This window comes from Bipolaris maydis, assembly GCF_028858645.1.
Source record: "Bipolaris maydis strain C4 unplaced genomic scaffold PSV08scaffold_13, whole genome shotgun sequence".
NCBI lineage: Eukaryota > Fungi > Ascomycota > Dothideomycetes > Pleosporales > Pleosporaceae > Bipolaris > Bipolaris maydis.
Window position 1 is genome coordinate 1,440,275 of NW_027093869.1, and position 13,550 is coordinate 1,453,824.

General features: G+C 45.4%; 3 protein-coding genes across 3 annotated transcripts; 2 read left to right on the forward strand and 1 right to left on the reverse strand.

The window, feature by feature from the left end:
* Positions 1-2,956: 2,956 nt before the first annotated feature.
* On the forward strand, positions 2,957-4,283 carry PSV08DRAFT_187087 (uncharacterized protein; the record flags this gene model as incomplete). The annotated part of the gene is made up of 2 exons (XM_066091957.1): positions 2,957-3,333; positions 3,401-4,283. The coding sequence occupies 2 exons, from the start codon at positions 2,957-2,959 to the stop codon at positions 4,281-4,283; spliced, it is 1,260 nt and encodes a 419-aa protein (XP_065948557.1).
* An 846-nt stretch (positions 4,284-5,129) lies between these two features.
* PSV08DRAFT_327276 (uncharacterized protein) lies at positions 5,130-5,953 on the forward strand. The gene has a single exon (XM_066092732.1). It carries the CDS (start codon positions 5,267-5,269, stop codon positions 5,885-5,887), a length of 621 nt encoding a protein of 206 aa, XP_065948558.1. The 5' UTR covers positions 5,130-5,266; the 3' UTR covers positions 5,888-5,953.
* Positions 5,954-7,037: 1,084 nt separating this feature from the next.
* PSV08DRAFT_186627 (ankyrin repeat-containing domain protein) lies at positions 7,038-7,627 on the reverse strand (the record flags this gene model as incomplete). Its single annotated transcript, XM_066091928.1, has 2 exons — positions 7,038-7,310; positions 7,403-7,627. Coding segments are annotated over 2 exons (498 nt in total), but the record flags the coding sequence as incomplete, so codon positions are not given.
* Between the last annotated feature and the right edge of the window lie 5,923 nt (positions 7,628-13,550).

The window sequence follows — 13,550 nt, forward strand, 5'->3', positions numbered from 1 at the left end:
CAATCTACACAAGATACATCAGCTGTCTACATCAAGCACAAAGAGGCTAGTATTAGCACAGCGTAACATACCCAATGCCCAGACACTGACGCGAGCCTTTAGTGAAACTGGTTAACCATTTGTTGAGAGGGATTCCCTGTTCTGCCGCTTCAACCCAGCGCTCTGGCGCAAATTTGAGGGGGTTTGGGAATATCTCTGGGTTATTGTGCACAAAGTATGTGGACTGGCTCACAGGCGTCTTGGATATATCAGTATGTACGTGCTGAACGGGGCCTTGGGGACTTGACTTACACCTGGAGGGATCGAGTACTTGCTGTACTGCAGTGTTTCATCGACGAAAACACGGGGGAGGCGGGCGAGTGGGCCGTATGAAAGTCGGATTGACTCTTTCACCACACCCGTCTAAAGCAAATGTCAGTGGGCCCATTGATTTTCGGAGAAGCCTAGAAGAAGGAATACTGACGAGGTAAGGTAAAGGCTTAAGGTTCGCAGCCGCTAACTCCATCTCAGGAATATGAGCGACTTGTGACAGTTCAGCGCGTAGTTTTCCAATCATCGACTTGTCAGAAAGGAGATAGAACATGCCGACAGAGAGGGCGCGCGATGAGGTTTCAGTTCCGGCGAAGATGATCACCTGACCTTCGTCCAATAGGCGTTGCATCGTACGCTCAGACTTCGGAATCGACTCATTACTTAATGCTTGCATGATGACAGATTTCTGCTTCTCCTCATCCTTGGTTTCACACGTCTCGATGATCTTCTTCTTAATTTCTTTTTGCAATTCCAGCAAAGTAGCAAGGGGTGGAAAGATGAAACGGATGACAGAAAGAGGCAACATCTTTAGGTATCTGGTGGCCCATGGTATGAAGCGAGTCCAGTGAAAGATCTCTGATGCGCCCCGTAAAGCTTCTCTGATGGGGAATACTAGGTCAGGTACACTGATGTAGTCGTGATGGTAGCCGAAAAAGCGCTGTGTGATGATGTCGGCTGTCATGGCGGAAAAAGCTTTGTCAAGAGAGATTCTCTTTTCCTCGCGAAGAGCGCTATCGAGCCGACCTAGGAGCGCAGAAATTCGCTCGTGGAGAAGAGGCTCCATAGCTGTGATAGACCTTTTCGAGAAGTACAGATTCATGTAGCTGCGTCGGGAGCGATGCAATGAATGGGGTATAGTTGCGGCTACAGAAGCGGGGACACCAAATCCTGCAACGGTGGAGGGATCTTTTTCAATTTTGTGACTTCCTCCAACATAGATGTTATCATAATATGAAGGGTCATCGATGTGGACTTCATTCGGGTTGATGCGTACGATAGGGCCTGGCCAAGTCCGTCAGTGTTGGTAGTTTCATAAAGAACCTTCGAGATGTATATCCAAGTACCGTATTTCCTATGCATTTTTTGAATCTCCCAAATGTAATTTCCTCTCCTTACAGCATCATGCCAAAAATCAGGGAGAGGCGTCGTAGCAGCCATCCATGGACCGGGAATTTTGCGAAGAGGATGAAAAAACATATTATATACGCAGCGCATACTAATGTAGGCAACCAAAAAGAAGGCAAAAGCGCAAGCCAGTTGGCTACTGATTCTCATTTCTCCAGTTAAGAAGGAAGCGAGACTAGGGTTATACTTCGGCATTTTCGTATCGACAAGAGCGTCTTTATAGATCAGCAAGTCCATATGGAATACACTGTGGTTGGAAGACATCTTCGGAATACTCATTTTGAGGTACCGTATGTCCAGGTAAAATAAAAAAAGCGATTCAGCCTTACAACGAGGCATTCCTCAACTTGTTATTTATGGCTCACTTCGAACAGCCTGTTTGGTCGTGGTAGTTGACGTGCATAATTTTGGGTATGCTACCTGCAACTTCTGAATGACCATTTACCATCTTAGCCTGCTCAGTTTCTAAGTAAATAGTGCCAATACACTGATAACTGATAAAACAAAGTGACTGTGCCTCAGTTAGAAGGATTGCGGTGCAGCGTCTTCAGCCAAATTTTCCAGACTGCTTACTGGCCTGTAGATGTAAGCACCTTGAATGTAAGTGTTTTCAACGATCGAGAAACCTACGATTTTTCGTCCTGCATACAGATGAATATCACGCAGTTATCATCCTGGTTACTTAGAGTGGCAGTACTTGCTGCGGTGATTACCCTGGTCTAGGCAGCACTAGCAGTTAGAGTCAGGGTCAACTTGGGGTCGTGAACACCAACTCCCATTAAACCGCATCTGATAAATCATGAAATATATGATGCATCATAATAGAATGTATTTACACAGTTATCCAACTGGAAAGATCACAGCTAAGCGTTTCGAATCGCATACTACACACACCGTAAGCATTCTTAGATTCTAACGGAAACCCGGCAAAATCTCAGCTTGCGGCGCCTCGAGTGTACTAGACAGTTTTTATAATTGCATTAATTAGTGGTGTTTTGCAGACCAGAAGCGAGCGGGTACACAAAACTGAGGGAGAAGCATTGGTAAAATGATGTGCAGGTAAATAGAGGTCATTTCATGCCTTAAGAGACGAACCGGCAGCTTGAAAAACGGGTCATGGTACAGTATAGAAACAGAGATTGATTTTTTTCAGGAATAACTATCAGAACTTTCCACCCTCATGCAGTTCTCGGTTTCTGTCAGCATGCGACCTTCGATCCCACACTAAGCCTTGATCACTTAGTGGTAGTTTTGCCTAAATGGTGCTAGTCTCTATCAGCAGCGCAATGGGTTTATTGTCTTACAGACACCTAGCCCAATCAATACGCGATGTTTATTCAGTTTAGCCTCTTTTAGGTAGGCGTACACCAGGCAGATCCGTGTCCCATGAGAGTGTACACTAACAGAGCCATGTGCTGCCAAAACGCCAGCCTTGGGTAATCTCATATATAGGTAACTAGTCTTCCGCAGTGTTGTTGGAATACTCATTAGCTTAGTCGATAAATCTATTCACCATATTATGACTCAAGGGAACCAGAACGCTTTTTCGAACGATGGCCAAAGCCCAAAACCACACTTCCATGACAAAAATAACGATGAGTTCGTTGCTAACGAGCGCTGGTACTACCCGGATGACATTGCGAATGACTTGAAGGATGTCGACCTTCCGTCCAGGACCAAAGAGGAGGTTTTCGCAACGGCTTGGGAATACGCTCGCTGTGTGATCCCTGAACATACCAACTGGTCGCGGTATGTTGCCTTCATGCGCACTATTGTCATAGGCATCGTTGCAGAATTTCGCGGTGGCCTTACGGATGTGGTCAAAAACGACGATAGGATTTTGGGTTATAGCCTCACTGAAGTGCTTAACACATTATGTGGCGGAGCAGTAGGCTAGTACGTCTCTAATTTTGAGGGCTCTCGACCTTTATAATATCCCTTGCTAACTTGTTCTCTTTATCAGTGCCGAGATGTGCCGCGAATACCGCTGTTTCATATTGATGTCTTCGCAAAAGTCAAGCCAACAGACGAACACCACGCTGTTTCGCCGTTACAGTAAAGCTCTGTCTAAGAGTCCTTGGCAATTCTTCCGCATGCGGGATACTGATGCACTCGCCCGCTTCACCATTGGTGCTGCTCTAGTTTGCAACGACATTGATGACATCTGGTTTACAGAATGCCAATTTGACATCATGGCCGAAATGGGTAACACGATGTACGACGGGGTAGCTTATCCTAAGCACCGCTCCGAGGGAGAGGTCAACAGTACATTTGCATACGTCCCTGAAAACAGGCGCGTGCTAGCCTTTCACAGATGCCGCGAAGCACTCTGGGCTTTGGACGTAGCGTGGGCGAGAAGGCCCGAGATGAGGTGCGTAATCAACTTCATCCGCTTCTTTGGTGGCCCAATTCATGTGATGATGCGACGATACCGCTTCGTGGAGGAAGGCCTTACCCTAGGCAAACCCGACACAAAGAACGTTATTGCGCAGACACGGAGGAACATCAAGCTATGGAACAGGCTTGATGAACAAGAAGGCATGAAGGAGCAGAGACCTGAGCACTATCGCCTCGTGCTTGAGCGAGAAGAGTCACTGTTATTCAGTGGCCTAAAGGCAATGCTGGAAAACGCTGACCAGACCTTGTGTTCTGAATGTGAATATCCTGAAAGATATGGTGCACCAAAAGATCATACCTTTGGCGGGGTTTCTCTTTGTGCTAGGTGTCAGCAGGAATGGGTGGAGTATACAGAAAGTGTGCTCAAGCGCATGGCCGAAGCTTTTCCAGAGACTGCCGAGATCATCTGCGGAAACGAGATGCGAGCGACATCTTTAGTCGCACCGTGAGTCATTCAAGGCTCGGGGCCCAAACAAGGGAAAAATGCGTGGATTGACAGCGGCTGTATTAGCATCTTGATTCTGGATACAACACTACATCAGATTGCGGAGGCGTCTGGATAGAAGCATAGAGTACTTGAAGTCAGTGAGACTTATATGTCTTTATACACATAACTATAAATATCGAGGCACAATGTTCCTATAGTAACATCAATCCATGTGGTGTCGAATGGGTCGAGTTCGCCACCGTGCTAAGTCGTGACGCTCTGGACCATGGCGGTGTTTTACGGCGGGATGTACTTGGTGGTAGAGTGTGGCAGGCTAAGCTTGCAATGACTGCGTACCGGAGGGGTGATTAACTCTACGCGCCTGGAAACGACAGAACGAAGCTGTAGAGCTGGTGCAGGAGTGAAGCATGGGTTGGAGACGCAGTACGGAGTCACGTGGGAGTACTCTAGTACTAGCGCGTTTTAGGTGCCTCGCAACCTTTCCCAATCCAGCGTCTGCCCAACCTCCTTTCTCCTTTACATACACGGACGCCCTCTACACGCGTAAGCACAGCCCGTTTGCTTTCCAAAACTCTCCTTCTACCCACATTTTTCGGTTATCAGTATGCCTATGAGTGCGGAGTAGACAAACACCATTTCAGTACGTGTCTCACCTATCGTGTTTGATGGCCACTTTTCCTTGGCATTGTGAATATCACGTACAAACCGCAATCTCTCAACAACAGAACATAATGCTAACTGAGCAAAACGGCAGAATCATTTTTGACCTTCAATATTATGCCCCAGCCCGATTTGGGAGTGTACGACCATTACCACAGCTTGTAACGTAGTTGCGACATCAATCGGATCCGTGGAATCAAGCCTCGGGGCCAGGCATAGGCAAACCGCCTAAAGTTTATTACAAATAAAAAGCAGACGACTATACGACATATTATCAGTCTGGGTTCGCAGGGTTTTGCGTCCTAGCTCTTTGGGGTAGCAGATATGGCAGATGAACTATCAGCACGTGGTAGGAGGGTTACGGGAAGGAGGTTGCCTGTGTTGCATTCAAACGAGCCGACAACAGCTTCGGATCAAATTAAGCTCATGGAAAACGAGTTAAGGAAGAATGGAGTAAGTTTGTACACCGTCTGTAAGTTTGCATACGACATTTCAAAGTCGGTTGCGAAAGAAGAATATGGGGTGTTTCTTCAAGTACTAGGGGTTCCCCCCGTCAACACGTCGAGAGTCATTAGTCACTGTGATCTGCGCCCTGAGACCCCACCACAGACACTCCAGCCAGAAACGCCTTCTAGTACGTACAAGTTTGGACCACAGTCAGAGCGAGCAGGCGTAGGGTCGACAACTTCTGAGCAGGACCTATGCTCAATGGTTCTTGAAGCCGTAAAGATAGTGAAACATCAGAAGCTTCTTCAGGCTGCCCGTGATATTACCGCTGGGAATTCACCAAAGGTTATGAAGAGAAGAGGTCGCCAAAGGGGGCATAATCAACCCACTCGTACACCAACGAAGCCTCGTAGTGGGGGTAGTTATGGACATTGTGGAAATTGTGGAGAAACTGGTCATAACATTCGGACATGTCAATACACAGTAAGCGTTGGATAATACACTTTTGATTCTAGCGCAAATAGTGGGTAGTTTTGATAGTTTTATGGATGGGGTTCGTAATGCCAGAAAAAAGTGGTCGTCTCGGTTATCAAACTACAACTAGTGGAATGGTCAATCATACTGTCATCTTGGAACCCACCTAACTACATGAACAGCATAATCCAAGCAGCGCGACCTGTCAAGCCCTTCTACGGAAGCTCCGCAAGTAGCTCGAAACGTGTCTGCTACTATCGACCTCCTTATCCCTCTAACTCCTTCAAGTCATACCGTGCTGCCCGAAGTATCGCACTTCGGATTGATGACCTTTTGCAAAAATCTCCGCTCTGCAGGAGTAACTGTATACAATAGCGTCAAAGAAGTCCAATACTTGCGAGATGGTTCATGGGGTTCTTTCAAGAGGGCATCCGGGACGGTCTACAGAGCCACGCGCTTTTCGATAAGGCGTTTCGCCGACAAAGAACAAGTTTATGCGATCAGAGGGATATAAGCTGCACCTTCCCAAGACCGAATAAACGTTGCCCGAGAAATCGAATTCTTGCGGCAGTTTTGGTATCCGAACATTCTCGAACTCGAAGAGGAAGAGCATGATTTCCCGTAACTATCCTAGTGGCTGTGCGCGCCGCAGCCACGCCATGAACATCAAAAATCACCTTTAAACTCCTTTCATTGCTATGGAATGTAATTGGTTGTTCTATTTCACTCTTGTGACAGTAATATTACTCCAAATTCCAAGTTGACACAGATAGTATATACTCCCCATTTTCTTACTTAGTCAATTCGTAAGAATATTCGCATCAATTCACCGGTGTCAAATAATACTAAGCGCTTATTTTCTTAAGCACATCTCTAGTTGTTCGCTTAAAGGTGAAAGTCCAGAAATCGTCGTCGCGATCCATCCATATCGTTACAGGGTCCTTAAATAGTACCTGTTCGAGTTGAAGCTTGCGACTAGTTTCATCGTCACGAGCGTCCTTCCATTCAGACGCCAAATGCTAATATATGTTGTTCCTCTTGGTTCTGTCTTCTCTGTGCTTTGCTTAGTAGCTTTACGATATTCTTGTGTTTTAGCTAACGATAGAGCACTCCATCCATCGTGGTCCTTAACGCTGATATGAATCTTTTTGGCGCTGAGTAGTATCTCTACTCCTTACCTGTAACCCTCTCTAACCTCATATATCAGTAGAGTTCGTCCATGGGCATCTGCGTGGTTAACACGAGCGCCAGCCGCGATAAGAAGCTTCATGGTTCTGCTATGGGAGCCACTTACTAGAGAGAGCACAATCCTGTAACAACTGTCTCTTGCGCTAGGATCTACTCCAGCAGCAAGATATAACTCTACAATGTTCTCTTGTCCATCCTTTGCTACCAGACATAACAAAGAGTTTCCGTAGTCACGGAAATGCTGATCTCTCCTCGCAATCTTAAGTAATCTTTCCACTATTTCCACGTGTCCATTCAATGTGGTGTCTTCTAGGGCTTCCTCGATGACTTCTCTAAGTTAGCAGTCTTAACATCTACTTCTTTTAAGAGATTGACTAATTTCACACGCCCCATTCTCGATGCCCAACCCAGCGGCGATGTTATTTCACGATTATTTAAATAAACCTCGATATTTTCAGCCTTAAGGAGTTGAGTCATGACAACGTCTCCACGTTCGACAGCGAAGGATACTGACGTACGTCCATCCCAACTCGAATAATTCACATCCACTTCATCTTCTAGTAGTGCTAGTTTTACAGCTTCAACGTCGCTAACTTGCGCAGCCTAGAGTAACCCCAATGAGGCTATTTTCAGGGCCAATACAGTGCGCGAAAAAGAGGGCGCAAATCCGTATTATGAAAATATAGCGAAGCTAGAGATTCGGTTGACAGATAGTCTCCTATTAATAGAACAAGCTCATTTGGAAGCTCAGATAGCGAGTTCCGTGCGTGGTCGGGTGAATCCGCCTATCTATTTATTAACATTGGTGAGGAATTAGGACACATGATAGGGGATAGATCTTGGCATATTGTACAATGAAAATGTACAATCAGAGTTAAAGGGTACCGTGCCTAAGCATGCCGTATTTTCTCTTTCAGATAAGATATAACCTCGCGGCTGATCCAACAAGTTAGTTTGTGACCCACGACTCCCAGTGGTAGCATGTGCTCACAATGTGGGATTGCACCTTCCATATACGCCTCGCGCAACCGGCTCCACTGAGGCTACGACATGATCGTAGGGTGGTGCTTGCTCTGACGTGGGCGCGACAGATTGGCCAAACTGGTGTGGGTAATAAGATCGTCCAACTGAATTAAATCTACATAGCACAACAACTATACACATGTTTAGTGACAGAGTTGTCGGAGGGGGTCTGCAAAAGAATTATGAGTGGCCGCTAGGCGTTGTTGGAATCTAGAATGAAAAGCTCGATGTGCTGTGACGCGGGCCGATTTCATCAGTTTAACAGAGGTCATTAGCTACAATGTATATACAAGACTGTAGCTTACTCGTCACTAGAAAACTGTATACAGATTATCACCTCTGACCGAACGTTGTCAGCTGCTTATTATGGATCTTATATCCTGTGTGTAACGCGCCTTATGTGCGCGACGAGTTATACTTTTTCGAGGTCGAGGACCCTAGCTTACTTTGCGGTACGGGGTCTTTCCGGGCCTTAGGGATGAATATCAGTAATCAGTATACCTTCAAACTACTTAAAATCGGTGAATGCATGTGTTACGCGAACGCATATAGATACGCACGTGCATGTAGGAGAGAGTAGAGGGGCTAGCAGTAGCGAGATGAACTTATAGGGGTAAAACGTACTATTAGACCAATCTTTTTAGATATTGTAATTGAATTTAGACTGGCAGTTGATTATGTGAATAAATAGAAATTTGAATGTAAAATATTTCCGTTAATAACATATTTATGAGACTAGATACTAACCTACGAATAAAGCCAGTGCTATCAAACTTTGATTTTGTGAAGTAAAGTCGTCTAACCACTACATAGCAGCGCTCCTGATACTGACTCAATTACCCCGCAAAAACGTAGATTCCTCAAAAACACCGATAGCCATAAAACTCGAGCTGTTGGCATGAACGTTGGGAATCTTCTGTTTTGACCCCAACAGTCTTTGAAGTCACCAACATTTCCTCTGAAAACAACACAATGGTATGACTTGAGCACACCTTTAATCCCTCTTACACTCTTGACTGTTTCGCATTGGGCTTCCGCACATATCTCTTCGAAATCCTCGATAGTTAGCCATTAGCTCTTATATAAGCTTATTATGGTGTTCTCTTCTTCTCTTTTATATTTATTGTCTTCAATCACAGTTTCTCAATCTTTTTAAGCTCCTCCATCACTGTATTAGCGACTTGGAGAAAACTCTTAGCCGCAACCTCTAGAAAGTACTTTGCCCTGTTACGTGGTTTTTGTGATAAATATCTGCTTTGTTAATACGTCTTGAAAAACTCAAAAGGGCCAGACTACTCGGGCCCAACGGCTGCTGTAGCAGAATTTCAATGAAATTGCCCGTGCTCCGCACGGGCCTATCACCTCAACGATAATGATCACCTCAATGATAACGATATATTTCAATCCTAAATTCAAGCCAAATATATATAAAAATACAATCTTTTTAATTTTAGGATTCGAAGATATATTATCAAAGCACTCTCTAGTCAGATACTATCGAAATTGGACTATTACAGTAGCTGCTATCGTCGCTGTCGTCGCTATTGCTTGTATTAATTTCACCATCTACTATAGTTTGTAAGCCGTTTTAATAGTAGTATCCACATCAATACACGACTCTGTAGAAGTAGATTCTGCGCAATCTTCTTGAGTATACTGAGTAAAGCGTTCTAGGTCCTGTGACAGCGTGGTGGATGGCAAAGCTGTAGTGAGATGGTGGCTCGTGAGTTTCGTATATGGATCGACAAGTTGACGAACATTATACGCCACCCATATAGCTGGCGTATGATCTATCGTTATGGTGCCCTCACGATACTTAGAGCTGCTATCTTGAAGTATCCATTCCCACTTTATTAAGGCCTTGGTGTCGTAGTTATTGTCGTCAGCGTTTATATGTTGCCAGCGCGCGACATCGCGCTGCGTCGTAATACCGCCCGCTATACGCTTAGCATATTTACGGCCAAAGTTTCGTATAGTTGGGAAGATACGTCTCCATTTATTGAAAATAATTGTAGCTTCGCGAAGTCGTTTCGTAGCTATCTCCACCTCAAGACGAGCAAGGTCATTGACCTGGCGCTGCTGCACCATCTGCCGCGCGTCTTCGGCGTATATTACACCACCTTTGCTCTCTGTAATCCGCTTCTTACGACTTCTTCGCTCCTCTTTAGCAAGGATAGCAGCCTCAGTTTTGTGCAGCTCACGCTTGAAGCCTTCGGCGTTGCGGGCAAGAGCTGAGACGCCACGAAGGTGACGGATCACATCAGCCGCGACCTGACGAGGGAGGTGTTGCTGGATTACGGCGCGAACAAATGGCTCTTGTAGCTCAATCTGTCGCACTGTTTTTGGTGTATGCCAAGTAGCATCACCAGGCTTAGGATTCTCAGGTTCCGGTGTTGCACTTTGTCGTTGAGGCCGCCGCACTAGCTGTGCCGTCTCGAGGTCGATTTTAACACGGTGGAAGCGTCGTACAGGCGCTCGAGATGGCGATGAGATGAGCGGAGGCGGCGACGATATATCAAGAGGTGTACCGGCGCGCTGTACAAGCGGTAGTGGTGGTGTAGCTGAGCGGTCACTATTGCTAGAGTAGCAACCTTCTTGGGTGCGAAGATGCGCTAACACAATGTCAGGATTGTACGGCATTATGCCTGTACGGCGCCAACCTGAGCAGATTGTAGATTTTGTAAACGTCAAGCACCGGATCTCCTCTATTGTAGCCATAAAGTCGGCCTTGTTGATATCACGCGAGCCTGTACGAGAGGCGTACTCAAGCGTCTTGCCGTGATACCACTTGAGCGGTTGAAAGCAACCTACATCTAGAGGCTGGAGGAGGTGGGTTGTATGAGGTGGGAGGGCAAAGAGCTGTATCTTGTTGTCTTCAGCGAGCTGACAAAACTGCTTTGTATAGTGAGATTTGTGCCCATCTATTAGTAATAGGCGCCAAGCTCCATGGGTACTACGGCTTGTCACCTTGTTGAAGTGTTGGATCCAGGCGTACGCAAGTTTGTCGTTACTATATCCACTATCGGACACGCCTACAAGATATCCATCAGGTAGATCCACGATCCAATGCTCCATCACAGTAGCAGCTTTAACGATAATAAGAGGTGGAATAACCTCGCCAGTGGCCCGGATACACTCAACAAGAGTAACAAGCTCGCGATTGTTGGCGTTGTGGATAAAGACCGTACGTCCGTTTTTAGTGTATAAGTACTGCTCTTTTGCAACACCAATACAGCAGCCTGTCTCATCCATATTGTATATATCTTCAGGCAAGATACCGCGCTCGTCGATAAGGTCTTTGAGCCTAGTATACCAGTCAAGGAGTGCTGCTGGCTCCTAGGCAAGCTTACGCTGTACCTCAATCGACTTTGCCTTTACACGTCTATATTTCGGGTGCCTTGCGAGCCATCGTCGTGCCCAAAGCTTGCCAACCTTAGGCGCAACTTCATTTAGTCCTGTATACGCATCTTCAAGGAGTGAGTTTGCCTGCTGCTCAACTAGTCCACGATGAATACCAAAGCCAATATTGTCGATAGCATCAAGATACCGCTCAAGAGCGAGATCTTGAGACTCATTAAGCCGGTATAAAGCAGGTGGCTTAGCGCGATCACAGCGATTCGGAAGTCCAAGATAGGCACGTCGCAGGCGCTGATATGGCAAGTTGTGGGTAGTTGCATAGCTTTTAATGTTGGGTTGATGGAGTAGGCGTAACGCTTCGGCGTGCTTTTGCAACGCCACCACCTCTTCTTTATATACAGACTTTCTCTTATGAACCTTAAGCATAGTAAGAACAATATGCGCAATCAAGTTTGTTTAATTATAAGTTGTTGGGGTAGATGTATGTACTAAAAGCTACGTGTTATCATTGAGGTGATCATTATCGTTGAGGTGATACGTACTAGGCCCGTGCGGAGCACGGGCAATTTCATGGAAATTCTGCTACAGCAGCCGTTGGGCCCGAGTAGATAACTAATTACTGTCTTTCACTAGCGATCGCAACTTCACCCCTAATAGACAGTGTTCCAAGAAGCTAGTCATCAGAAGACCGCAGATTAACCAATCACACCAGTCATTCAACAGCTAACATTCTGCGCTAAGCTACGTACAAAATGTAAGACTGGTAAAGTTTGCTGCGCAGCTGCGCGTAAGAGTGAAGCCGCAATCGCAAATGAAATAGCACGCTTACTGCTAATAATTTTGAGCTAGATAGTTTCTTGCTAATAAGGGTATCCAATGATCTGAACTGTGATGCTATGTATCATATAGCGATCGATGATACAATTGGTCGTACGGCGGGGGGCTGTAGATAGACGAATCCGTCGAATGCTGCTGTAAAACCAAGTAAGTAAATAACTACTCGGGCCCAACGGCCGCGTTGGGCCCGAGTAATTAGCTATAACTAATATTTCTAACTATTATAGTTAATAAATCTATTGTGGTGTAGTATCACGTGACTAGTTCGTAGTATATATTGCGATAATCTTTCGTACGTAGATAAGTAGGCACCTTCTTCAATCAATTCCTTCACAGCGATTACTTTTCAGCTTGATTCTATCTACCTGATTGCGGGTCGCCCCTCTGATCTTTTGAGCTCGATCACATATCGTGCCACACTATATAACTATAAAGATTTTAATTAATTTTACGGTTTAAAATTAGAAGATGCTACAGATGTTAGGACTGGAAGCAATGAGGATATAAGGATGGATGGATTTCATTATTACTCTCGTTGTGGTCAACTCAAATTGTACTTTCTTACTGACTAGTATCTTTACTTAACAAGATTGTTACCTGTTAGTCTATAGCAATATAGATTAAGTTGTCTAACCTTTTGTTACCTTTCTATCCAAGCACACCACTCCACTGTCTCGCCAGACAATCTTCACGGAACACTAGCGTAAAGCTCACCAGCCTTAGTGTGGGACCCGGCAAGAGAAGTATAACTAACTAGACCCAAACCCCGTGTAGTTAACACTAAGTCAGCATGAGCCGCAGCTACGAACACCAACCCTCGAGCATAAGCTACTAACTAGCTAGATAGCTTGCGCCATCTATATGGCAGCACAACAAGAAGCAGCTTGTTCGATGCGCATGACTTTCTTGCATCACTTATTCTACAATCTGCACGAGTTTCTAACTACATACTTAAGAAGTTAACTAAATAACTAAGTAACGTAGTTAATTAAGTAGCATAATTCTAGCACTTATTCAACGCTCCTAGAATTCTGCTAAGCCCTAACGCTAAGCCTAACAGAGTTTAGTTTTGGAATGGGGGGGCATTCCCGAACGGAATATCTGAGTAGGTGTTATGGGCTGAGCCTTCCAGGGTACTGTTAGGAGCCAAAGATTATTGTATTGCTTAGGTCTATGTAAAGTATCGGAGGCTTAGTGTCTACTTATAGTACCCGTCCTTCGACTAGACTACAATAGGGTAGGTATATAACCTACCCCATAACACTAGTTATTATTATTATTA

What these genes read in the sequence shown, in the direction of transcription:
- PSV08DRAFT_327276 (XM_066092732.1), top strand. Translation starts at nt 5,267, where the DNA reads ATGGCAGATGAACTATCAGCACGTGGTAGGAGGGTTACGGGAAGGAGG.